The sequence below is a fragment of the Protobothrops mucrosquamatus genome, unplaced genomic scaffold (assembly GCF_001527695.2).
Source record: "Protobothrops mucrosquamatus isolate PMUCROS unplaced genomic scaffold, P.Mucros_1.0 scaffold_3, whole genome shotgun sequence".
NCBI classification, from domain to species: Eukaryota; Metazoa; Chordata; class Lepidosauria; order Squamata; family Viperidae; genus Protobothrops; species Protobothrops mucrosquamatus.
The window spans coordinates 567,031-594,600 of NW_015386079.1; the positions used below are offsets into that span (position 1 = coordinate 567,031).

General features: G+C 38.0%; 1 protein-coding gene across 1 annotated transcript in view; it reads left to right on the plus strand.

Moving 5' to 3' along the window:
- The window catches only part of DNAH14 (dynein axonemal heavy chain 14), a 202,818-nt gene that overhangs the window by 102,767 nt on the left and 72,481 nt on the right, over positions 1-27,570 (plus strand). Inside the window, exons 34-47 of the mRNA XM_029286756.1 lie at positions 2,593-2,672; positions 3,664-3,835; positions 3,930-3,974; positions 4,381-4,470; positions 5,164-5,295; positions 11,553-11,768; positions 12,571-12,640; positions 14,664-14,881; positions 16,382-16,634; positions 20,067-20,187; positions 22,640-22,869; positions 23,998-24,114; positions 24,768-24,920; positions 27,081-27,186. Of these exons, the coding sequence (XP_029142589.1) occupies positions 2,593-2,672; positions 3,664-3,835; positions 3,930-3,974; positions 4,381-4,470; positions 5,164-5,295; positions 11,553-11,768; positions 12,571-12,640; positions 14,664-14,881; positions 16,382-16,634; positions 20,067-20,187; positions 22,640-22,869; positions 23,998-24,114; positions 24,768-24,920; positions 27,081-27,186 (2,003 nt within the window). The remainder of the gene's footprint in view (positions 1-2,592; positions 2,673-3,663; positions 3,836-3,929; positions 3,975-4,380; positions 4,471-5,163; positions 5,296-11,552; positions 11,769-12,570; positions 12,641-14,663; positions 14,882-16,381; positions 16,635-20,066; positions 20,188-22,639; positions 22,870-23,997; positions 24,115-24,767; positions 24,921-27,080; positions 27,187-27,570) is intronic.

Genomic DNA, 27,570 nt, shown 5'->3' on the forward strand with positions numbered 1-27,570 from the left:
GGCCGATACGCTCCCACAGAGAGGGTCTCCTCAGGGTGCCGTCAGCCAGACAGTGCCGGCTGGCGACCCCCAGGGGGAGGGCCTTCTCGGTTGGAGCTCCCACCCTATGGAACGAACTACCCCCAGAGATCCGGGTGATCCCGGATCTCCCCTCCTTCCGCCGCGCCCTCAAGACATGGCTATTTAAGTTGGCAGGACTTGCCTAAGGGTTATTTTTAGCTTGGTTTTATAATATTTTTTAAAAAATAATAATGGCCTAATAATATTTCATTTTAATCAACATTTTAACTTTAGTATTTTTGTATTTATGTATTTGTTTTTAAAAGGCTGTAAGCCGCCCTGAGTCCGCAGGGAGAAGGGCGGGGTAGAAATATAAATAATAAATAAATAAATAAATAACTACTACTACTACTACTACTACTACTACTATTATTATTATTATTATTATTATTATTATTATTATTATTATTATTATATTCAATTACACACAGCTTTGGTTATCAATAAATCAATAAATCTATCATCGTATGGTGACTTTTCCCCAAATGTTGCTACTACTTCCATTCTTTAGCTGTCTTCTTGTTACTACTTCCATTCTTAAGCAGTCTTTTCTGTTGGTTAATATCAGGTTAAAATTATCAGAGCCTCTTGGACCATTTTTTAGCAAAATTTGTCTCCCAACAAATTTTGGGGTGTTTGAAAGAGCTTCAGTTTGCTTTTGGAAAGCAGCACTCACATTTTTAGTTTCACTGGATTACACAGTGATGGAAACAATACTAGCATTACTTCTATTTGTTTCTCCTTTTGTTTTAATCAACATGCTCTCTACAACAATACCAAATCCATTCATTTTAGTTTCTGAAAAGAAATGGATATTGTTAATATAGAGTGCAACTCCTTCTCCCTTCTGTGCTTCAGAATTATATTCAGTCATGGGAGCCATCACACTATGCCTCAGTTATTCCTATTGGATCATGTTCACTTTCTATGTTAAGAATTCAAGCTTTCTGAACATTTATTAAGCCTTTTTACAGCCATAATGCCTCCTCTTTTATCTGAATGCTTAATCAGAGATTTAATCTCCAACCGTCATATGATTTAATTTAAAGCTATTGTGTAGCTTATCCTGCTTTGGCCAATCATATTTTAACCAATCATCTTTAGGCGCAATCCATCTCATGGCAACAATCTATCATCCAGCTAATTCAAATCAGGGTCCCATACAGCAAATTTCTCCTTAGCCTATATAGCCATTAATTTGCAATGTTTTTCTTTCCTAGAAAAAAAGATTTTTATTTTATAGTGGACAGCTCAGTATCAAAGGGTGCAGAACACACATTCCATGTTAGGAAGCATTAAAAAAGGGATTTAAAATAAAAATCACAATATTACAAAATTATAGTATATTTACACCCGGAACAGGGTTACTACTTAGTGTTATTTCCAGTTTGGAGGTAGTGTGCTTTTAAATTCTTTAGGGTACAATAGCGAGATCTGCTTATGTCTCCCATCTCCTGCTTAGGAGCAGTCCTAAGACATTTGCACCACTGTGAGAAACAAAATGCTGAAATTAAATGCATCTTGATCTGATCTAGTACTATTATATTTACCTTCTTCTCTTAGCATTTTGACATGGTATATCTATTTATACCAAAAATGAAGAAAAGTAGAAAGAAAGAGATAAGAGAAACTACCTTCTCCTCCATTGGCCAAGTGGATAAAAGGGATTCCAAAGAGCTCTTTCTAGGAACATCTAAGCATTTCAACACCATATTCTATCTTTTATATTATACAGAGGTTATAGTATCTGTGCTAATTCTCACAACACATTTTCAACTTTCTTCTGGCCTTGTATGTCTATAGAGATTCTCAGTCATCCAAGTCATGGTTGTCCCAAAGGTGCTTTTCAAAAAGCAACTGGACTTTCTTTGTTTTTCCTTGAAGATGTTTAGCTTTTCATCCAAGAAGCTTCTTCAGTTCTGACAGAATGGTAGAGAATGGAAGGATTTATGCTCCTTGCAGTCATCTGGTCATTAGCACTCACTCTGAGAGTCATTGAGGCCCATTGGAGGTTTATCTGTGTCCTCAGGGTCACCTGAATAGTAAATTGGGTGTGGAACCTTCTTGGAATCACTGAAAGGACATATTCCTTACAACACAGCCCTTTTGGCAGTTCCAAGAAGAGATCTGGGATTCACATGCATAGTTTACAAGGTGTAGTTTGACCAGCCTATACTACCTGCTTATTTAAAGCAGCAATTAAAACATCAGCCAAACCTTATAACCAGAGCTTTGAGATCTATCCCAGGTTACCTCTGGAACCCCACCTGAGCAGCTGATCAAGTGGGGTAGGCGGAGCCTCAGAAAACTCCGAGGCAAAGGAGATTATTTGTCCATGACAAGAGACTAATAACAACATATTATATTCTAAATCAGCATCAGTACCCTGGGACAAATTACACATTAGCTCTGGAAGAGTTCAGTTGGAAATCAAATTGGTTAAAAAGACAATATTTCTGACAAACATGCTGTTTAATAATTGCAAGGAAGATATTTGCAGTGCACAAAAATAAATTGTGTTTTTATTTTTAGGATCATTATGATTTTGGCATGAGAGCTATAAAAACTGTATTAATAAGAGTTGGTCAAAGGCGTCAGGATTTGAAACTACAGTAAGTTTTCTTAAGTGGTTTAATATTAAAAATAGAACATTATTATATCTCAATTTGTGATCTACAGGTTTTATATAAAGGTAGTTTTAATAGAGGAGAGACCTGCTTTACTGTAATACTATCTGTATTTGTTTTGAAACAAAGAAAACTAAGTTCAATAGATTTATCTATGCATGATTATTTAGAATATAGTCTTTCAAACTTAGAAGGATTTATTGCCTCATAGAATTGCCACCTAAATTACCAAGATTCTAAATATTTCTATTGGAATATCTGTATTCATTATCAGGAAAAATGCATTTCTATCCATGAAATTAAGTTTCTTGATCAGTTTTGTTTTTGACTTGCAAAGCATTCAGATGATAGTTCTTTCATACCATAGAATGAAGGGAGGGAGGGAGGGAGGGAGGATGGAAGGAAGGAAGGAAGGAAGGAAGGAAAGAAGGAGCTTTGACTGACAACTTAGCCATTCCCTAAATATCATTGAGAGGTATATGGATTAATAAAATAATTTATTAATTTTTAGTTTAGAGTAGACATATTGATATCCACATTAGTGGGAAACTTCTGCATACTTTTTGATGTAAATTTATTTTCTTCTTTTTGCTACATTTACTTACAAACCATACAAATTAACTTTTTAATTTTTAGATGAAAAATATTTATTATTTATTTATTTACTTTGAATATGACAAAAATTCAGTCATGGATTGCTAAATATCTCTTATATCTGAGCATATTTATTTATTTGAGAAATTTATAAAAATGCCAACTTGCAACAATAGTTCTGAGCAGCTAATAAATTAAAACTTATTAAAAACAGACTAATATGAATTGGAAAAGAAGCAAAAAAGCAATAAAAATGCACAACTTTAGCAATATATGATTTAAGAATATATCCTTAAAAAGTGCAGCATGGTGGATTAATGAAAACATTATGAGACTTAAAATAACTCATGAAATTCTAATTATTAGTTTTCTTGTATAATAGATACAATAAAAAACGGTTTTCTGCAATAGAGGAAACTCTAATCACAATTGAAATACTGAAAGAAGTGAATTTACCAAAGTTAATTGCTGAGGATGTTCCAGTATTTGAAGATATTATCAGAGATCTCTTTACAGAAATGGAAGTTCCAAAAGTAAATCCTAAGCGATTAGAGGTAATAAAAATAAAAATAATTATTGTTGACAGAAATATTAGCTATACAAAAATATTTTTAAAATTGAGTTTTTTAAATGTTATTATCCATTCAGTTTGAGCATTCTAATGCTGTAAAAGAATTCAGAGCTGACCTTGGGGTAAGTATAAGTGAACCATCAAAAAGGGACTTAGTCAAGAGTTGACAAAGTCCAGAGATAGGAGGAACTGGGAGGAAAAAACTCAAAATAACTGTGCCTTGATTTTAGTATAAGATGGGACAGAGAAAAATGTAGACAGGCTTTAAGGATCCTGTTAATATATGCTACAATAGTAAAGCAGCATTCCTGGAATCCCAGTAATATTGACAGATGTTCAGGGAAGATGTGGCATATTCAGGTCTACTCAATGTAAAGACAGTGAAATTGATTGTACCTTTTTAATTTTTTCCTAATACTGCCAGAATAGCTATATTTTTTCTTAATACTAAATTTTGGTTATTTTATGTATTGTCAAATTATTGATAAGTCATCAAACTTCTAACCATCTGTCTATGTTTTTAAATAGAGTGCAATATCTCTTGCAGTACATCATTTATCCTTGCAGCCTTGGGAAAATCAGAAAGAGAAGGTTATACAACTATACAATCAGCTTATGGTGAGTGCAATGGGATGTTAATCAAGTAAAGTGTGATATGGAGGTTAAATATGATACAAATATGTAGAACTCAAAATTTTACAGTGAGATCTTACATTAAGGGAATTGTATTCCAGTAAATGACAGAAATGGATGTTTGTGGTGGAATGTAGTCAGGAGTCACAGGAGGGAGGATCTCTTTTCCAGAGAGCAAAGAGCTTGGAATGGCTGCTCAGCAGGAAGAGAACAAAGTTGGACCCTCCCAGCAATTCACAGAATATATCTACAGTTATTACAAATAATTATTTTAGTCTGGCAAGATTCTGTTATAAGGGAATAACAATAAAGGAACTACTCAGAAGTAACTCCATATAATTGTTCTTGGTTCTTTGGACCTGACATGTTGCAGCAATTGAGGAGTACAAAATCCCCATCCGCATATGCTTATAAATATGCACTTTGTAAGACCTTTAGTGTGTATTTACTAAAATCTAAGTATTAATCATCTAACGAATATAAATATTCATAATTCTGTATTCATTTATCTATTTTTGTCATATTTATGTAGTGTATATCAGAGGTGGTGACCCTTTGAGAGCTGAACGCAATGAAATTTCATTTTAATGTATGCCGATTAGTACACATTCAAAGTGTCAATAAAGTTTCTATTCTATTCTAATGTTGCAGATTTGATATTTTAAAATATATTTTCAGGCTCGTGTTGGTGTGATGCTTGTAGGCCCCACAGGTGGAGGAAAAACTACCATTAGAACAATTTTAGAAAAAGCCTTGATAATCTTTCCATTAGTTGATATGGAAAGTGCTACCAAACTTGATGTTTTTCAGGTAAGTATTTTTTTAAAATTACTCTTATGGTATGTATTAGTAGTTGATCTCTTTTCCTGTAACCTTTCGGAGCAATAATCCATGTGAACCTTGAAATTTTAAATATTTACTAGTTATTAAACAATGAGTAGTTGGCAGTCATGTTGAGTTATTGTCATAAAGTATTCTGGTGAGATTTCTGACACAAAGCTGAACATCCAACAACTGAAAGAAGCTGTGCTTGATAGGGTAGCATGGAAAGCGCTTGCCTATAAAGTTGCCAAGAGTCGAACATGACTGAATGGTTAACAATAAGAGTTGGCGGTACTCAGTCTAATTTCAGAAAGCCAAGGAAGCTTTGGTTTGGTTGATACTTGAATGGGAGCATACCAAGAAATTACAGGACAATATGTTGAATAAAAATAGAGAAATTATTCAGAAAGAAAGCAGTGGCAAAACATATCTATATTGTTTTCAAAAGATTACTTATATGCGTTCATCAATTCACCAAAGATCATACTTGATTTGAAGGAGACTTTACTATGGTACTGTTGTGTTTGCCGTTCGCAAGCAATTGATGAAGACGCATTGTGTAAACAATAGCTCTTTATTCTCCTTCTCCAACTCCAAGCAAAGAGCAAAAGGCTCGCAGGCCTTTTATAGGGTGAGGAACCCAGCTAGTGCTAACCAATAGGAAGGCAGCATTTTCGCGCCTTGCACATGTGCGCAAGGCTAGCGCCGCTCAGTCTGGTCCCGGGCAGCTTTTGCAATCCCCGGGACCATTTGCAACCTTTCTGGGCCTGCTGAGTTTCCTCAACAGGCCCAGGACACAACACCCCTCCCCCCTAGATAGAACACACACAAAATTCCAATTTCTTACAATAATAATAAAATAAAATAAAAATAATATTCCACTCCATACAACACCCTTCTATAACTAATAGGGTTGGCTAACCAACCACTCTCTAATGTGGCTTTGCGTGTCTATCTATTTTCCCAACGTAGGTTCATCCCCATGACCTAGACTTGTAAGGTCCCTTGTGTTGACAGGAACCTCACATAATTGCCTAGATGCTTAGGAGGGGCCTTAGCCCTTTGTGACCTACGCAAGGTTAGGGAGGGGGCCTGGCTTGTCAGCTCACCTGCTCGGCTAGGCAGACCAGGACTTGTACTTAAGGGTGCCTGGCCTACTGGCCCGTCTAATGGGCTCACTAGACCAGGACTTTTATGCATACGTTTTGCAGGTGACCCCTGGTGAGGCGTACTGGCGAATTTGCCAGAGCTCTTTCCAGGCTCCTGTAGAGCAGCTGGAATTCCCCAACCTTCTGAATTGGCTGAAGATTCCCCAACTACCCTGGGTGGCTCCAGGGAACTTAATCCCTCGAGCCCGCGACCAGTCTCAGACGTGACCTGCATTGCAGGATTGCCCCAATAGTTCCAGTCCCCTGTGGCCGAAGTGCCAATGTCAGGAGCCGCCTCTATGGCAAACTCCTCCTCAGGTGAATTCCCATTTGGAGCTCTTGCTGATATGCATGACTCTCTGTTCGGCGCAATAGCTGAACCGTGAGGATGCCCTTGCTCCACCCCTGGGAAATCCCTAGCGTCCTGCGGTAACTCCCAGGAGCAATGGGGCAGTGTCTCAGAATGTTGACCTGAAGTGTGATCTGGCTCCTGGGCCCCCTCCCCCCCGAGAGCGGAGGCAGGGGTGGAAGCATCATGGGACAACTGCCAACGCAGTTGATCGATGTGACGCCTCAGGACGCGACCATCTCCCAGGGTCACTTCGTATGATAGAGGTCCAGAGATCTTACAGATGACAGCAGGAACCCAGAGGTGTCCAGGACCATAGTTTCTAGTCCAGACCGGATCGCCCACCTGAAGTCTCCTAGGTGCCTGCGGCTGTGACACCTGTGAAGCTACCCGGTCAGGGTGCAGTCTATCCAACTTAGTAATAAGGCGGCGACCCCAGGGCAGTTCAGCTGGGCTCTTTCCGGTGGCAGTGCATGGTGTGGTGCGATGTGCAAGAAGGAAATCTGCTAACCTGTGATGCCAGCTGCCGTATGTTAGTCTTTTGAGTGTGTCTTTGGTGGTGTGCACCATTCTCTCCGCTTGCCCATTGGTGGAAGGGTGAAAGGGAGCAGACGTTGCATGCCGGATCAGGTTGGCCTGAAGAAACGCCTGGAACTCAGAAGATGTAAATTGAGGACCATTGTCAGATACAAGTACATCTGGAAGGCCATGGGTTGCAAAGATTCCTTTTAACACCTGGATGGTCCTGGCAGTAGTAGTGGAGGAGACAGGTACAACCTCTAGCCACTTGGAGTGGCTATCCACAAGGATAAGGAAGAATTGCCCCTGAAAGGGCCCAGCATAATCTAAATGTACTCGTGACCAAGGGGTGTGCGTCTCCTCCCACCTGTGTACTGGGGCCTGAGGCATTTCAGGCCGTGATTGTTGGCACACTTGGCACCCGTGCACCTGAGCTTCAATAGCTTTGTCAAGCCCCGGCCACCAAAGATGGCTGCGCGCAAACGCTTTCATATGCACAATTCCGGGATGACCTTCATGCAGTGAGGACAAGATCCTAGACCTCAATGAGGCAGGAATAACTACTCTACTCCCCCATAGTAGGCACCCATTAAAGGTAGACAGTGCGTTTCTTCTTTGCCAGAAACTTTGAAATGTCGCATCTGGACACGTGTCAGGCCATCCTGACAATACCCAGGTCAGCACGCGTGCAAGCGTGTGATCAGTGGCAGTCTCTGCAGCCACGTCCCTAGCATTGAGGGGAGATTCAGGCAACTCTTGAATAGACAGAATATTAATGGCAGGAGCAGGGTCAGGCTCTACCTGTTTCAGAGGTAGCCTGCTTAGGCCATCTGCATGGCCTATCTCTTTACCCGGTTTGTGAACTAGAGTGTAGTCATATGCTGACAGGAAGATGGACCATCTCAGCATACGAGGAGAAATGATATGAGGTGTCTGTTTATTGGTTGTAAACAACCCCAACAGAGGCTTGTGATCTGTATAGACTGTGAAGTGGCAGCCATATAAGAAATCATGGAATTTCTTAATGCCAGCCACTATTGCCAAGGCTTCTCTGTCAATCTGAGCATAATTCCGCTCTGCAGATGACAGAGTCCTTGAATAGTAGGCCACAGGGACCTGTGTCCCATCAGCCTTCAGATGACTAAGTACTGCTCCCACTCCATAAGGAGATGCATCACATGCGATGCAAACAGGCAGTTGCTCATTGAAATGTGCTAAAACAGCATTGGAAGTGAGCAAGGCCTTAACCTCATTGAAACTCCTGTCATGGACTTTAGTCCACTGCCATGGAGCCTGCTTGTCTAAGAGCCTATGTAACGGCTCTGCCACAGCAGCCTTATGTGGGAGAAATGCATGGTAAAACTTCAAAAGTCCCAAGAAGGCTTGTAACTCATTCTTGGACTTTGGACTTGGGGCCTGCTGAATAGCGTGCAATTTGTCTTCTGCAGGGTGAATGCCTTGGGCATCAATCCTGAAACCCAAGAAGTCAGTTGAAGTGGCTCCTATCTTACATTTCTCCTACTTTAACTTAAGGCCTGCTTTGCGAAAACGAAGCAAGACAGCCCTTAATCTCTCTGCTAGATTTTGAGATGACTCCCCAGCAATGAGGACGTCATCAAAATAGGGGCAGACCCCAGGAATACCTCGAAGTGTGCTCTCCATTACACTTTGGAATATGCCAGGGGCTACATTTACCCCAAATTGCAATCTCTTGACCTTGAAGGCCCCCTTGTGAGTTACAATAGTCTGGGCCTCTGCAGCTGCCTCATCAACAGGTAGCGGTTGATAGGCCTGTGGCAGGTCAAGTTTCGCAAAGATGCGCCCCCCCCCCTTGAGGGAGGCCAGAATGTGGCTTACAGCAGGAACTGGATAAGCGTGCTGTTGCAACGCCTTGTTCGGTGTACATTTGTAATCAGCACATATACGTATTTCCCCATTAGCCTTTAGAGGCGTTACTATGGGGGTTTCCCATGGACTAGAATCCACAGGTTCTAAGATGCCCTGCTGGAGCAATTTGTCCAGCTCAGCATCTATTTTACCTTTGAGGGCAAAAGGTACCCTTCTAGGCTTAACCCTGATGGGCGTGATAGTGGGGTCCAACCGTAGCGCGATGGAAGGCCCCTTGTAGGATCCTAGCTCTGAACTAAACACATCTGCAAACTCCTTGCAGACCTCTGCAAGGCTTGCCGTTTGCAAATGGTGCAGCCCAGTTACCTGGATTCCCAGAGCCTCGAACCAATCAAGTCCAATAAGACTTGTACGATCACCCCCACCTACCACCACATCTAGGAGACCTTCAAAATCCTTATGCTGCACATTAAGGGTGGCCTCCCCCTTAACACACACCACAGAATTCTGAAAATCTGTATTAGATTTGATGGCCTGAGTTTAGCTCGAAGGCCGCTACTACTACAAATCCTTTTGAATGTGTTTATTGAAATAATGGAGAGAGCGGACCCAGTGTCCAACTCCATTAGTAAGGGAACCCCTTGCAAACTTACGTTAATGGGAAGCTTCTTCTTAAGGGGCTTGTGTGTCCCTGTTCTTAGAATGCTCCTGCGCGATGCGCAGAAACCCACCCTGTGTTGGCTGGTTGACCCTGGTACCTTTCTGAAACAATTCTTCCTGAGGTTGGACCTTCTCGCGACCCAAACAGACGGATGCAATGTGGCCTTGCCTGTCACACACCTGGCAAATGGCGGAACGGAACCTGCAATCAGCTCGCTTGTGGCGTCCTCCGCACCCGAAGCATTGAAGAACTGCTGGGGCCTTGTCCGGACATCCCTTCTGCCTCCTCTCAACTGGCTGGTGAAGTCTGTCCACCTCCTCTTCAGGATCCGCTTCTGATCCTTCTCGAGCGTCCTCTTGATGGACGGTTGCTGTGTCTGGAGGGTTCCTGGCGAGCCGCAATGCCTTCACAGCCCTGCCAGCTGCTTCCTCAGCTGCCACCTCTTGTAAGGCATCTTGGAAGGAAACATCTTCTTTTGCAAAGATCTTCTGTTGTAAGTCTCTGCTCCTCAAGCCACAAACGAAGCGATCTCGCAGCCTCTCTTACAGATCCTTGAACTCACAAGGCCTGGCCGCTTAAGGCAGCAATAAAGTCCGCAGCAGATTCATCCGGCCTCTGGTCTCTCTGCTCGAACGCGTGCCTCCAAACAATGATGGATAACTTCAGCTGGAAATGTTCCTTCAGCATCTTTTTCAGATCAGCATATGTTACTGACTCGAGAGGTGCAGGGGCCACCAGGTTTTCTGCGATGTCAAAAGCTTCTTGTCCACAGGCACACAGAAGAGTTGCTGCCTTCAGGCCGTCTTCTCTTATCTGATTTACTCTAAAGTAATTCTCCACCCATGCTACATAGGAGTTCCATCTCTCTGGGTGGGAGACATCGAAATCAGTTAAGCGGCCAATCTTCGACATCGTAGTTTACAATCTTCACCAATCGCTTCCTCTACAAGCTGATGTTTGGGAAAGGGTCCTGTAGCTGAACTCACTCCCCAGCGACGCTGTACTGGTGGAATGGGTCGCTGATGCAGACGCCGTCTTCCCTCGTCACGACTTCCTGGGTAAGTCCTTCTTCATTTCTTAAGCTTGCAAAGGATCCCACCTTCGTCGCCAGTGTTGTGTTTGCCGTTTGCAAGCAATTGACAAAGACGCATTGTGTAAACAATAGCTCTTTATTCTTCTTCTCCAACTCCAAGCAAAGAGCAAAAGGCTCGCAGGCCTTTTATAGGGTGAGGAACCCAGCTAGTGCTAACCAATAGGAAGGCAGCATTTTCGCGCCTTGCACATGCGCGCAAGGCTGGCACCGCTCAGTCTGGTCCCGGGCAGCTTTTGCAATCCCCGGGACCATTTGCAACCTTTCTGGGCCTGCTGAGTTTCCTCAACAGGCCCAGGACACAACAGGTACAACACTAGGTCCTTGCTAAATGTCCACTTGTTCAGTGATCATTCACATTTACGATGGTGCTAAATGAGGGAGACTTATGATGGGTTCTTGTAGTTGGGGCCATTGCAGTGTCCTCATAGTCATGTGATCATGATTTGAGTGCTCAGCAACCAAATTGCAGCAAAAATGTTTCAGTGTCCATGGGCCATGTGGTCATCATTTGTGATCTTGTGTACTTAGGATCAATAAGTAACAGAATAGACAGAACCCTTTTTCATGTTTTTGTACTTCTAGGAAATTAATAATTGCTCATTTAGAAGGAACTTTTTTCTTCCTCAGAGTAATTCAAAGAGAAGCAAAGTGGATACTTTTGTTGTAAACCCAAAGTGTGTTACTATTGATGAACTCTTTGGACAGACAAATCCTAGTACAATGGAATGGTCAGATGGATTATTATCATCAGCAGTTCGAGGATTTGCCAAACTTGGAATCAAAAAATCTAAAAGAAAAGATCCAAGCCTTGGTATAAATTCAGAAATGCAGGATTTATATACAGTGAGTACACAGTAATGTAGTAGGATATTGAGATATTCTTATTTTAAAATGTAGTTACACTTTCTTCATTTAGATATTACTGAGTATTTCGTTCACCTTTTCATTTAATAACTTACCAAATCCAGCACATTCTTCCTCAAAAAAATGGAAATGATTTATTGAAAAAAGGTAGATGAAATGATAGATTGATGATAGAAATGATAGATATCTTAGTTAGACACAGATCTATGTGCTTAGCTTTTAAAATCCTCAGTTTAAATGGTTACAATTATTTTAAAAGTATGATTCTCTGAGTTTTAAATTGCTACTTTACTCCTGTTTTCTTCCCAGGGCAATTTACTTTTTTGTTGGGTGTCCTCTATTTTTATCAGCCATATGCAAACACTTTCTTTCTTTGGAAACCCCCAAACATCTGTTTCCTGAATGTGTTGGAAGCATATTCCAATCTACTTCCTTTTCTAGCTTCCAGTTTTGCCTGTTTAGCCTTAGCTCTTATTGTGACTCCAACTAGGAGTAGAATTCATAGCCTGATTTTATTATGCTGTATTGTTATTTGTTTAAGATTCAAGAGATTTCAGTTTGAAATTGTCTGTGATTGGGAACTTCCCAAAATTTGTTACAAACTTAATTCAGTATTTAGCTTTGTAATTGTAGTCTTCCTTTCACCTGATTAATTTAAGGAAATAATCATTTCCTTTCATAAACATTTAAGGAAAATGTTTACCTTTTGTAAGTTATAATTATGTGATTTTTTTCTAATGTTACCTATTGCAGTATAATTATTTTCATTTCTATTTTTTAGCTGAATACAGTGAATGTAGCGGATGCAGTTGTGCCTGATGAAATTATACAATCAGCAGAGAACATTCAGTGTTAGTATAATTTTGTCATAACAAATATGGGAATTATTTCATTATTCTGTGTATCTTAGTTACAGATTCAACATGAAGAACTTTTTGATGTTTAACTAATTATGCACCAGCTCTACTGAAATTACTTTCAGCATCCTCCCTAGGAACAAAAAGGTAGTAATGGAAATCATGCAATAGCTTTTTGTTCCACCCACTTCCTGATGCCCCACCCATAGGACATTAACTCTCCATTAAATAAATACGTAGCTATTAGTTTGTTCTATTATGTGCTATTATGGAGAGAATGAGTCAGATAACAACCTGATCTCCACAGATCAGTGTTGGAAGAAAAAAAATGTGAACCTAAAGAGGCAGAAAGTGATGAAAACCATGAGAATATCAGCATAAGCATAGGAGATTTGACAGACTTAAACATTGGGTCCTGTCTAACAAAATGAAATTAAATGTGGAGAAAAAGCAAGGTTTTACACTTAGGTGGGAAAAACCAAAGGTTTAAGTACAGATTAGGCGAAACCTGGCTCAAAAACAATAACTGTGAGAGGAACCCTGGAGACCTAGTGGACAATCACTTAAATATGAGCCAGCAGAGTGCGACAACAGCCAAAAAAGCTAATATAATGCTTGGTTGTATAAACAGAGGCATAGAATCAAAAGCATGTGAAGCATTAGTACTGTTTTATAAAGCCTTAGTAAGGCCAAACCTGGAATACTGCATCCAGCTTTGGTCACCACATTACAAAAAAGATATTGAGATTTTGGAAAAAGTGCAAAGAAGAGCAACTAAGATGATTAAAGGCCTGGAGACTAAAAGATATGAAGAATGTTGCAGGATTTGGGTTTGGCTAGTCTAGAAAAAAGAAGAACTAGGGAGGACATGATGGCAGTATTCCAGTATTTGAGAAGTTGCCACAAAGATGAGGGGGTCACCTTATTTCCAAAGTACCAGAGAGCAGGACAAGAAACAGTGGATGGAAACTAATCAAGGAGAGAAGCAACATGGAATTAAGAAGAAACTTCCTAACAGTGAGAACAATTAACCAATGAAACAGCTTGCCTTCAGAAGTTGTTGGTGCTTCATCACTGGAGATTTTTAAGAAGAGACTGGACAGTCACTTTTCTGAAATGGTATAGGGTCTCCTGCTTGAGCAGGGGGTTGGACTAGAAGACCTGCAAGGTCCCTTCCAGCTCTGATCTGATTGATTGATAGTTTGTCATTGCTGTCTCTGCTGATGGGTAACATATTGTTTTCTTTTTCCCTTGTGAATTTTATACCTTTGAAAATGTTAATGGTTTTATGTGTGTTCTCCAGTTGGTTCTTTTTTTATTATGACAAAGGTGTCATCTATGGATTACTATGGATGTGTGAGTCATTTACAACATACATTGTAAGGACTGCAACAACCACTATTTAACACAACAGGCAGAAGACTAGCAGAGTCCATCCATGAACACCAACTAGCTGTCAGAAGACATAATGAAAACTGTTTAATTTCACATCATATGACAGACATAACCATAGTTTAAGTGAGCATTCTAGACCATGCTAAGACTAAAAACTCTAGAGAATTCCTGGAATCCTGGCACTCTGACAAATCAGGCATCAATAGGTACATAGATATAAACAACAAAAGATAATCAACAATATCATTAGTGCTAGAAAACTTCCTCAGCAGCAATCAACACCCAAAGACTAACACTAACAATCAAAAAGGAACTGCCAAACAAGCTAACAATAGACAGCCCAACCTAGGTGGCACAATGATCCCATAGCAGATTTTTCTATTGTTCCCAATTAACAATTGTAATATATCATTTAAAAAGCAATAAAACATCATAATTTCTTCTCTAATTTGATTATCAGAAAATAGATAATCTGAGAGCAGGATTTAAATGTGTTTTTCCAAAGAAACAAATGGATGTGTGATTTTTATAAAATGTGAATATTGATTTTAATTACTATTACATTTTTAAATGTGCTTAAACTAGCACATTTATAATTAATGTTTTTTTTTTGTTCTTTTAGGTGAAACTGCTGTTGACTGGCAGTGGATTATCCTGGATGGCCCAGTAGATCCACGTTGGATAGAAAACTTAAATTCTGTGCTAGATGACAGCAGAACATTATGTCTTGCTAACAGTGAAAGAATTTATCTATCACCAGCCTTCAGAGTGATATTTGAAGTGGACAGTGTGTCTCAAGCCAACCCAGCCACAATTAGTAGATGTGCCATGGTTTATGTGGTATGTTCCATTAAAAAAAGTAATTGTATACTTTCACATAATATTTTATATTTTTCATTTGCCATCTTTAGGACAATAGCAAATAAAATTATATTTGTAAGGAAATGGGTGGTTTAATCCCACTTAATGAATTTCAGATGTAAAATGTGTGCATATGACTGGATAAATATATATTAAATATATTCATCATATAAATATATATATTTATAAATAAATATCTTCATTATAAATATATAAATATATAGTGAATATTTCATAATTCAGTTTCAGTATGATTTTGTGATTGTTCTAGAAATTAGTAAGATCAGATCCAACCAAGATCCCAAGTAGAATGAAGCTGTTATAGATTCATTGCCCTTTTTGTTACTTCTGCTGATTTGTTGTTTGCTACTGAATATATTTTCCATTTTAGTTTTTGGGCAGAATAGAGAGTTTTGGCACCGAAAGCAGTGGTGAGATTCAAATATGTGAACAACCGGTTCTCTGTGTGGATGCCAATTCCAGAAGTCTGTTCTCGGCCTGGGCAACAAAAAATTAGCTACCGGTTCTACCGAACTGGTGCAAACCGGCTGAATCCCACCACTGACTGAAAGAGATGATCCTAGCAACAACTGTAAACCTTTTCTGAGTTTATTGTTCTTATTCTTGGAAAGTAACCAATAACTGTGCATAATAAAACTCAGGAATAGATCTGAGCATTAGCAAATGACAGATTCGTATGAACGAGATTTCAAGTTGCTCCAAAAAGATTCATTTTGTTAAAGAATGTGACTTTCTACTGACTTTTTGCTAAACATTTCTTCCTTACACTAAACTATCTGAATCCTATCTTGGAAAAGTGTAAGATTTTAACTTGTAGTTCACACTCCTATATGTTAACATATATATGCTAACAGTAATAATCATATATTTCATTCTTTAATAAACCAAATTGTAGACATTATGAAAGAAAAGCTGAGTAGTTAACTTTAGAAATGGATCAATGAAAAAAATACTTCTGGATCATATTGTGTACATATAGTGCTACACAAAAAGTAGAATAATGAGATAGAACAAATAGTAGAACTGACATAATTACATATTGAGGATACACGATCACATTTTTTAAAAAGCTCTTCTACATGAAAATGACTTTGATCCCAAACACTAGCTTAATTGACATTTGAATGAAATGAGAGCGTTTTTTCAGGAAGCCTAGTAAAAATTTTCTTCAATTTCAGATGATAAAAATAATAGATGAGATATTTTTCAGTCAATTAGCACCGAGTTCTTTGAAATTTGTTTTGTATTCTTGGTAATCTTCTGAATAAAGCTCTAAGTGCAATACTTTGGGTGAGAGCTGCGTACATGAAACTTGCACACACAGAGAAGTGCACACATATACACACAGATGCAAAAATATATGTTAAATTGCATATACAAATAATTAAATAAAATCTTCAAATATATATATATATATATATTGCTGAACATCTCTTCGTATATTTTATTTAATTGCAGGATCCTGCTGATTTGGGATGGGAGCCTTATGTCAAAACATGGCTGCAAGGCATTTCTGAAATAATACCAGAAAATAGTATTGAATATCTTCAAAGTTTGTTTCACTCAAGTATAAATATAGGGTTAGCCTTTCTAAATAAACATAAGAAAATGCAAGCATTTCCTGTAAATCAGTTGGGGATAGTAATGAACATTTGCAGAATTATTGGTTCATTCATTCATGTAATAAAACTAAGTCAAGGATCACAAGAGAGTAAGTAAACTTTAACAAATGTTTATGGCAATTCTGTATATGCTAACAACTTGAAATAAGTTTGACTTTGAACTCTTAGAATTCTCAGTAATGGATATGATGATTGGGAAATGCTTGAAGTCCACACATCTTAGGAGTGTCTTCCAAGCAGGGGAATAATCAGAAACCATATTTGATAATTTAAATAAGAATAGTTGTCCCATTAGGAAAATCCACTGACCATAATAGAATAGAATAGAATAGAATAGAATAGAATAGAATAGAATAGAATTGGAAGGGACCTTGGAGGTCTTCTAGTCCAGCCCCCTGCTCAAGCAGGAGAACCTATACCATCTCAGACAGGTGATTGTCTAGTCTCTTCTTAAAAATCTCCAGTGATGGAGCGCCCACGATTTCTGGGGGTAAGCTGTTCCACTGGTTGATTGTCCTCACTGCCAAGAAGTTTCTCCTTAATTCCAGGTTGCTTCTCTCCTTGATCAGTTTCCAACCATTGTTTCTCGTCCTTCTCTCTGGTGCTCTGGTGAACAGCCTGACCTTGTGGCAGCCTTGTGGCAGCCCCTCAGATACTGCTATCATGTCTCCCCTATTTCTTCTTTTCTTTAGACTAGCCAAACCCAAGTCCCGCAGCCATTCTTTGTCTGTTTTAGACTCCAGGCCTTTGACCATCTTAGTTGCTCTTCTCTGAATTTTTTCCCGAACTCTCAATATCTTTTTTGTAGTATGGAGACCAAAATTGGCTGCAGTATTCCAGGTGTGGTCTTACTAGGGCTTTGTAAAGCAGTACTAGTACTTCGTGTGATCTTGATTCTATGCCTCTGTTTATACAATCCAGTATTGTATTAGCTTTTTTGGTTGCTGCTGCACACTGCTGGCTCATAGTCAAGTGATCATCTACTAGGACTCCAAGGTCCCTCTCACTGTTACTGTTTTTAAGCCAGGTCTCACCCAATCTATATTTGTGCCTTTGGTTTTTCCTGCCTAGTGTAAGATTTTGCTTTTCTCCACATTGAAACTCATTTTGTTGGATAGGGCCCATTGTTCGAGTTTGTCAAGATCTTTTATGATCCTGAGTTTGTCTTCTGGAGTATTGGCTACTCCTGACAGTTTGATGTCATCTGCAAATTTGATGTTCCCCTTCAATTCCCTCATCTAAGTCATTTATAAAGATATTGAAGAGTACTGGGCCTAAGACAGAACCTTGTGGTATCTCCATGTGGATGTAGTGCCATTGAAGACTACCCGTTGAGTACTGTTTGTCAGCCAGCTACAGATCCATCTGGTGGTAATGTTGTCTATTCCACCATTTTCTAGCTTACCAAGGAGTAGGTTGTGGCCCACTTTGTCAAATACCTTATTGAAATCTAGGTATACTACGTCCAGTGCGTTTCACTGGTCTACTAGTTTGGTCACTTTATCGAAGAATGAGATAAGATTGGTTTGGCATGATCTGTTTTTAACAAACCCATCCTGGCTGTTATTATGATTTTGTTTGCTTCTAGTTGTTCACAGATCTGTTTTTTTATTATTTTTTCTAGGATCTTCCCAGGTATTGATGTTAAGCTTATTGGTCTGTAGTTTCCTGGGTCCGTTTTTTTTTCCTTTCTTGAAGATGGAGACCACATCAGCCCTTTTCTAATCCTTAGGTACTTCCCCGGTGCTACAGGGTTTATAAAAGATGTGATGCGATGGTTCTGAGATAATATCTGCCAGCTCTTTCAGAACTCTGGGATATAATCTGTTGGGTCCCGGTGATTTATACTCATCAAGGTCGGATAGGAGTTCTCTTACCATTTTCTTGCTTATTTTAATTTTTGTTTCTAGTATGTCTTTTGCAGTGGGTTTTTTGGTATAGTTTCTTTTTCTGTAAAGACTGACACAAAGTATGAGTTAAGCAGCTCTGCTTTCTCCCTGTTGCCTGTAATTTCCTTGCCATCTTCTCTCTTTAGTAGGCCTACAGTTTCCTTGACTTTTTTTTCTTGTTGTTAATATGTTGGAAGAAGCTTTTTTATTGTCCTTGATTTCTGTTGCGAGTCTTTGTTCATTCTGGGCCTTTGCTTTCCTGTCTTCTTCTTTGCATGTTCTGGCTGTCTGCTGATAATCAGCCTTGGTTAGGTGCCCCTCTTTCCATTTTTTGTATTTGTCCTTTTTGTCTTTTAGTTTGTTAGAGAGATCTTTGTGCAACCATGCTGGTTTCTTTTTAGATTTCTTGGTTTTCTTTCTCAGTGATATTGTGCTGATATGGGCTTTTGTGATCACATTTTTCAGGGTTTCACACACTTCTTGGGTTGTTTTCCCCTTTAGGATTTTCATCCATGGGATCTTTCCTAGGTTCTCTCTGAGTTTGTTAAAGTCAGCTCTTTTGAAGTTTAAGACATTGGTTGGATTGTTTTCTATTGCTAGTGTTTGCACTATGTTAAATTCCAGTATGACATGGTCACTTTCACCCAAGGTTCCGGCAATTTCAATTCCCTCTATCACTTCTTCTCTATGTAACTAATGTAACTTAACATTAAAAATTTTATTTTATTCAAAAAAGTTAAAATACAAAAGTTCCAATTTTTTTTTACAAAAACAAAACAAACAAGACATTTAAAAAGTGCTTTAAAAAAGGGCACAAATACATATATACATATTGTCACTCCTATTTGAATACTGATATATATGTTGCAAAAATATTAGTTTCCCACCCCTTGCGAAACAGGCCCAGAAAGTTTTAAACATATAATTCTATTTGCAATAATTTGCTCACAATTATGCATTTTTACTTTGGTTAAAGTAACTTGGAGATGGGATTCTACAGGATTTCCAGCAAAAAGCAGGAAATGTTACATATTTTATTACTATTCAGCAGGTAGAATCAATCAATATCCATTCAAGATATCTAATTGCTTTGAGCTGAATAATCCTCCTATATGTTTTACGCTACATGTTTATTTAATATCTAATGCAAAATGTATTGTGCCAAAAATAGGAAAAAATAATCATATGTTAGGGAGTATTTAACTAAACTACCCTATATAAGCAAATTGCATTGTCTAATGCAATTGAAGTAATCCTGATATATTAGGAAGATCATATACTATTCCCATACAGTAATATATACTGCTCACAAAAATAAAGGGAACATTTTACCATGGAATTGAAGGGGTTTGTGTTCCCTTTATTTTTTTGAGCAGTATATATAAAGTGCATATAGATAATATTGAAACACTTAATATACTGAAGATGTATTTACAATTCATGACAATTTCTAAATTATCAGTGATGTTTTGATGTTTCTCAATGATTACTTTTTGAAGTAGATTAGAATCAAAGTAAAATATATTCACTGTAATCAAAATCAATTACATAGGAAATTATAATTGAATTGTAGAATGTATTCAACTATTTCTTGAAAGAGTTAAATATATAATAACTAACATTATATTAAAGATAAGAAAAGACGACAAAGCAGCACAGTGAGTTTTTCAATGGTAAACCGGAAGGATTCTTCACAATTTTTACATGCATTCAGTTCATTTAGTGGAACAGTCCCATCAATAATGAAGAAAAGGTAAGTGAATTAAGAGAATATAGCCACTTATTCATATTCCTGTTGAAGTAGGTTAATGGCTCTTCTAATTCAGCATATTGTATAATAGTGGTCAGCTACATGCTGACCACTATTCAGGAAGCTTGCAAATATGGGTTCTCTTCCACATTTGCTATCTAGCATCTGATGTTTATGGAATGCTGTCCATGATTTAGAAGATAGTAATCAGTCATCAAGACTAGGACTCACTGATCCTCCATGAATGTGCTCAATTTCCTTTTCAACTATCTAAATCAGGGCTTTTCAACCTTTTCACTGATTGTCCTACTTTTATAATATGGCAATATTCAAGTACCACCAGTCGCCTAGCAAGGTGTCAAAAACTTGATGACCAAAAAAAAAAACCCGGAAAAAAGTGATAAAGTACAGGTAGTCCTCACCCCCTTTAATATCCTCTCTTCCCCCACCCCCTTTAATATCTTCTCTTCCCCCACCCCCTTTAATATCTCTTTCCCCACCTCTTTAATATCATCTCTTCCCCCACCCCCTTTAATATCATCTCTTCCCTCACTTCCTGAACCTGCCTGTGCACGCGCAGAGGCTGAGGCAGAGGAGAGCGCAGCGGCGCATTCTCACCATGCGGAGTGGCCAGGCAAGGTGAACCGGCAACATGATGAACCTGCCTATGCACACACAGAGGCTGACGTGCATGCGTTCGTCTCTGCGCGCACATAGGCAGGTTCGGCATGTCATCGGTTCGCCTTGCCTGGCCATTCTGCACAGTGAGGAGAATGCACCGCTGCTTGCCGAAACCAGGCTGGGGTCTGGGCAGCAAAGCATAGATAACGTGGACTCTCATGCCGCTCGCAGCGTCCCCTCCCCCAGAGTCCACAGGTGTGTGAAAAGGGCAAGGGCCATTTGCTGGTCTCCTTCAGGGGATGCCTGTTTTTTCCCTCCCTTATTACAAATATTTTCCTGCCACTCTGCTCTTAATGCTGTGCAGCTCTTGTCCAGCACTTTACAGTGGCCTTTCCAGCCATGGCCACCGGCAGCACAGCCACCAGCCATGCTGGCAGCCTGTCCCCCTCCCCTTATCCCTTCTTGGGCACGGAAGGGAGGAGGGAAGGAAGGGAGAAAGAAGGAAAGAAGGAAGGAAGGAAGGGACAATGAGAGGGAGGGAAGGAAGGACTCTCATGCTGCGGCCCTTCCCCAGCTGCGTTTCTTACCTGTTTGTTGCTGCCACACGTGTGCAAACCTGGCCTATTTTTTGTCCTCTTCTCTCTTGCCTCTCCTTCTCCTTCTTTTACCTTCAGTGCAGCTCCAGCTGACTCTTCTTCCTCTTCCCAAGGCTGCGTCTTTTTTCTCTCTCCCTCTCCCGCCCAAACTGCCTTCTTTTATAGCTTCTCCTATCTCCGCCCTCCTCCTCCTTTCTCTTCCGGGTGTGCCAGAAGTGCTGATCCTGGGGGCTTTGCCTCACCCCAGCAGCCCTGCAGCTCCCAAGGATTCTCTCAAGGCAAGTCCTGTGCTGCGCTGCTTTGGCTCGTATCCTCCCCCGCTACCCTGGGCTGGGCTGGGCAGGGCCACGTACCACCTGCCACATGCCAATGTATCACAGGTGGTACGTATACCACGGGTTGAGAAGCCCTGATCTAAATCATTGACCAATTTGTTGGCCAATGTTTTAAATCTCTCTGCATCTAGTTTTAATGGCTAACACAATATTCTTATACAATGAAAGAGGGGTACATCATTCCATGTATGGTTTTCTAGATCCTATTATCTTTTGGCTTACCTGCCTCCTCACCAAGCTAAAAACTCCAAATCCTATTCTTGTATATTCTTAATCATTTGAGATTTTTCCTTTTTTTTTTCACCCATTCAAGTTTTATTGGTTTTTTAAAAACATAATGCTACTCTGCTCATTTCCTGCAGTTAACTAACCCAACTACTTCACTAAAACCATGACAAAATACTAAACTATCATATCAGACCAAATAATAATAACATTAACAATAATTTATTAAATTTGTATGCCATCTGATTCTCAATGACTATGGGAAGCTCATAACAATCTAACAAATTATGATAAAATTGGCAAACTATATAAGATAGCAAGCCAATCTTATACCTTAAGTCTAAGACATATAACTTGCAAAACAATAAATACAGTGTTCCTTTTTGAGATTTGATGATGATTTTGTTAATGTGTTCAATGGTGATTTTGTCAATGATTTATTAAACTTATATGCCATCTGGCTCTCAATAGCTGTGGGCAGCTCATAACAATCAAACGGATTACAATAAAATCAGATCTCACTCTTCCTCATCAAATACCTGTGTAAAAAGCCAGTTATTCATAAATAATAAAATATTCAGGATCTTAAAAATTAACGTGCAAAAGTATAAATACAGTATCCTTTTGAGGTTTAGTACAAAGTTGTATTAAGATAACTTCTTTATTCATTATTTTCAGGGATGGTCAGATATGGTTTTGGGAAAAGGAGCCTAATAAAATGCTCATATTATTGGGGAAAATTTTCATATTTGCATTTACTTGGGCTGTTGGAGGAATTTTAAAACGAGAGGAAGAACATGAAGGTGAAACTCTCATTGATATAAACACTAGCCAAGATGAACTTGCACATGTAACAAGTGACTTCAATTACCTTGTTCGTGATTTATTTGAAAAAAAACCACCTACTAGTAAGTTCTAAATTTTTACTGCTTTCACAATATAGTTATTGTATATATTTCAATTGCATTAATTGAATAAATATTTACATTAAGTAACAAATTAATGGAACAAGAAAGGGCCAAAGATATAATTTTATATTTCAGTGAAGCTGAACTATATAGTTTGGTTTCCAAAATAATGAAGTTGACAAATATATCAACTTATCTATATTTTCATGTATATGTACATATGTAAGTACCATCTATATGACTATAGATTTTGAATACAGAAGAGATTCCAACTGAATAAATTAGCTTAGAAACAGAAGACATGCAGAACAATGGAAAAGTCGGATGTTTCATGTAAGAGGACCTGGGATTCAATTTCTTTTTATACAAAGATATTAATAAAGAAGGGGAAAAGCCTTGGAAGTTGCTGCTTGTCAGCATAGACTAATTTAGTTAAATTAGCATTATTGCAATTATGATACACACATGACAAATCTACCAATTAGCAACAGAACCATTAATATAAATGTATTTCAATTTTTTTAAAAAAGAAAATTTTTGAAGCATACTTGTAGAGTTGTGAGTTTACTGTTGTGTCTTTTCTTTATATGCTTTTTGCCTAAAAGAATGCTAATTTGAGCACATTCCCTTTTGACTTTCTTCCCAGGCACATAGGCACAACAGACATGCTCTTAGATTCTTCTCCTGCTAGACTATAGCAAGCTAGATATTAAGCTTTGCCTAGCACAGTCACATATTCCCTAAATATAATCTCCTTTTTGTTGTAACTCTATAATAATTATATTGTGTTCTAAATAGTTTTGTTTGCTCAGGTCAGACTCCTGCTCTCAGGAATGTCCACATGCACACAGTGAATGTTTCACCTCCAACAATCTGAAGGGGAGCTGTGTTTGAGCTTGCTTAGACATAAGTACAGCTACTTAGCAGGATCTAAGATCGAGGTTTATTTGATCCCATTCCCTGTGCTTTAAATCTACATACATTCAAGCCAGTGCAGGGAGTGAGTAGGGTGGGGTTATATGACAGAAACATATCTGCTAAACACTTTATAGGAAAATATGCATATTCACCCATTAATTTTACACTATTTATGTAATAACACCCATCTTTCGCTTTTTGAACTTTCAGATATTCAGCTGCCATCTGGAGATAAAACTGTTTTTGATTATTTTGTGGATTTACAAACAGGAGAATTTGAACCATGGGGACATTTAGTTCCTAGCACGCAATTCCTTATCCAGAAAGGTGAGTATAGTTATAGTTGCTTTATGTTATTAAATTATTTTGAAAGTCCTGGAAAACATTTAATAAGTTTAGAGTTCAGAAACACACATATTTCTGAGAGATAAAGTGAGGCACTCAGTATTTGGGAGGAGAACAATACTAATATATTCAGAGATAAATTCAATGCTAGATGCTGAAGCCTAACTATAGAAATTAAAGCATAATACTGTATGATTGAGAATAGATTCCTACACATACAAGTACATTTTGAGCCACTAAGAGCTGAAAATATCATTGTCATCACCTCTGTGATACATGCCTTTTCCATTCACAGACAGCCATTATCACTTCAACAAACATAGATTCCTCACAAAAACTCAATATCACCTAATTCTAACCAGTAAAGTTTTACCAGGATTTATATAATTTATCCATCCACTTCTATTTATATGTATTGTTATCATTTCTCCCGCCTGTTCAGTGGCTTGAAGATTAAAAGGCAATATAAAAGACAGTTGTTTTCTGGTAGTCTTGAATGTCATAGCCTAATTGATCTTTGCAAGCTAAAATGTTATATCCCTCATCTATTTATCTATTTTTTTTGCCTATTCGTGATTTATACTATTTTAAGAATTTTTGATATTTTAAAATAATTGTAATCTTTTAAACTTCAGAGACATCAGATCTTTCTGATTCTGATAATAACATGTTAGAAAATCAAGAAAAGAAAATGGAGGCCTCTGCATTTATTCCCAATATTGATACAATTCGTCACAGTTTCCTAGCAAGTCTTCTTTTATTGTCAAAACATCCAGTACTGATTATAGGTAAGATCCTATTTAAATATTGAAAAACAAAATAGACTCTATCTTGCATTTAATTGTAGGATTACTCTTATATAATATTTTCATTGTATTATTTTAAAGCCCAGTCATAAAGATAACTATAAAACTCTTGTGCAGGTAAGTTAAAATGCCCATAAAAATTACTGAATTTTTTAAACAAATCTAAGAATTGTAAAACATAGTATTTTGAATTATCTGAGAATAGTTGGAATGTAATTGCTATTTTCAACACATGGAAAGTTAAGATTGCCAAACAAACAAACAAACCCTAGCTAATTTCTATGACAGATCTGACCTATGCAGTCCAAGAGTTGTAAGCATATAACACAGTTATGAAGCATTTAATCTAGACAATTTAAATTCCATTTATTTACAAGCTATATTTATACCTTCTCGATTTCTTGGGAAACTTTCCTCCTCCCAGTAAGACAGGGGCTTGAATTGCTCTTCTTGGGCCTATTGATATTGTCAAGAGAATTGTTATATAATTCTTATAATTCTTAGTTATCAGGTTATATAGATGATTTAGGAAGATAGAATTCTTTTTTTAAATATAGCGGACAATGTATTATGGAAAAATCAACACAGGTTGAACCAATATCTAGCCTAGTTTGAAATATGACTGATAATAATAATTTTAATTATTAGCTTTAGTTTTTAACAGTTTAATTATTTGTTTTAAAATATCATTTCATTATTTTAGAACACTTTAATTGTTGTTATTATGAGTTTTAATATTGTAAAACTTTATTTAATTATAGGATACCTTGCATAACATTTACTTGCCACAATGAGCAAACTAATAACGCAACAAGTTGTTGGATCAATTTGCTTACTGTAGGCCTGTAGTAGCATGTCCCTAGTCTTCCAGTATCTACTTTACTCAATCTTTGGGGCAAAAATACTTAAATACTTCAGGAAGTATCAAAACACCACTATTTGTTTCTCCCCTTTTCAGTCTCTTTAGATTTGTTTTTCTTTCAATGAAGATGACAAGGGCTAAACATTAAATATCAACAGAGAATGTTTAACCCTTGTCATCTTCATTGAATGACCTGCTTTTAAATACTGCCATGTATTCATTGAATGACTTGCTTTTAAATACTGCCATGTATTGTTCTTTCCAAATTACATGAGAAATAATACTATGCAATCTCCCTCAGATTATAAATTGTACTATTTTATAATATGCCAAAAAGTCCTTATATTAGGTACATAGTTCCCTGTATTAAGCTTAGTCATATCTTAGATTTCACTTTTCATAAGTGAAAAAAGTTTTCACTTACTTTTTTAAAAAAGATCCTTTGTACTGATCCTTCATCATATTTAGATGATTGGAAGATTATGCCATTTTGCTTTTTCTAGGCCTTCAATGTATCCTGCATAATCCTCAAGATGATAGGCTGCGTATAACAATAAATTGGTTTGAGGATGGGGTTGGACTAGAAGACCTCCAAAGTCCCTTCCAACTCTGTTACTCTATTATTCTGTTAAGATAGTTTCTAGATTAAATAAACTTTATAGAATAATATGAGCATGCTTGAAGTAAAATTGTGGTTGTCTGCATGGCATACTGATCAGAAGTTGCCAGAAGTAATCAATTGTCTCCTTATTGTTTATATCTTTTCTGTTTTACCAACAAGTATTATGTAAAAAAACCTTGACTGACCAAAGCCTAAATGAATGGTGGAAATTAACATCTATAGACCTATTTCAGGACAAACATGGCAGGTGATAGGTGTAAGAACTTTAGATAGAAGAAGAATAAATGATAAAGTATATGAATTAAATTAAAGAGATAAAAGATTATAAGTATGTTATTTGCTAAGGAATATGATGTATTGGATCTGAATGAAAATAAACTGATCTTGAAAGGTGGAGCTAAAACATCCCTTTTACATCAGTTAATCTTTAATACCAGATTTTGAGAGAATCTCATTCCATAAGGCAGACACTGCTACATACAACATGCATTTCTGGGGTCCTGATAGATGGCATTGTTTAATCAAAGGAATTTGGAATGTGCCAATCCTGCAGGGTCAGATTGGCCAGGCAGATACTATGAGAGACAAGCAGTCCCTCAAACAACTAGGCCAAGTAGGGCTTCATAAGTAATAACCAGCAAAATTGAATTGCACCCAGTGAAGCAAACCAGTGAAGTTCACGAAGCACAGGCGCTACATGATTATAATGAAGAATGCCCGTTACTGCTTGTGCCTCCACGTGCTGGACTAATTGAAGTTTTCAGGTGATCTTTAAGGGCAGCCCAATGTAGAGTGTATTGCAGTAGTCAAACCGTGAGGTGACTAGGGCATCAGTGACTGTCTGAAGGCCCCCAATCTAGAAAAGGGCTCAACTGGTGCACCAGATGGTACATAATCTTTTCTAGTCCAGCTGAATATGCTCTTCAACCAGGAGCTTCAAGTCCAGGAAAATCCTCAAACTGTATATCAACCTTGAAAGGGAAATTTCTATCTCATCCAAGATAAATGATGGAATCTGGCTCAAACACCGACAGCTTGTATTGCACAATAAATGCACAAAATATATAATAAAATTATAGTGTGTACAGTATTATTGTCCCCTTAGTAATTCTTGTTAGAATAGTTTTCAGTTAAAATAATTTTGGTGT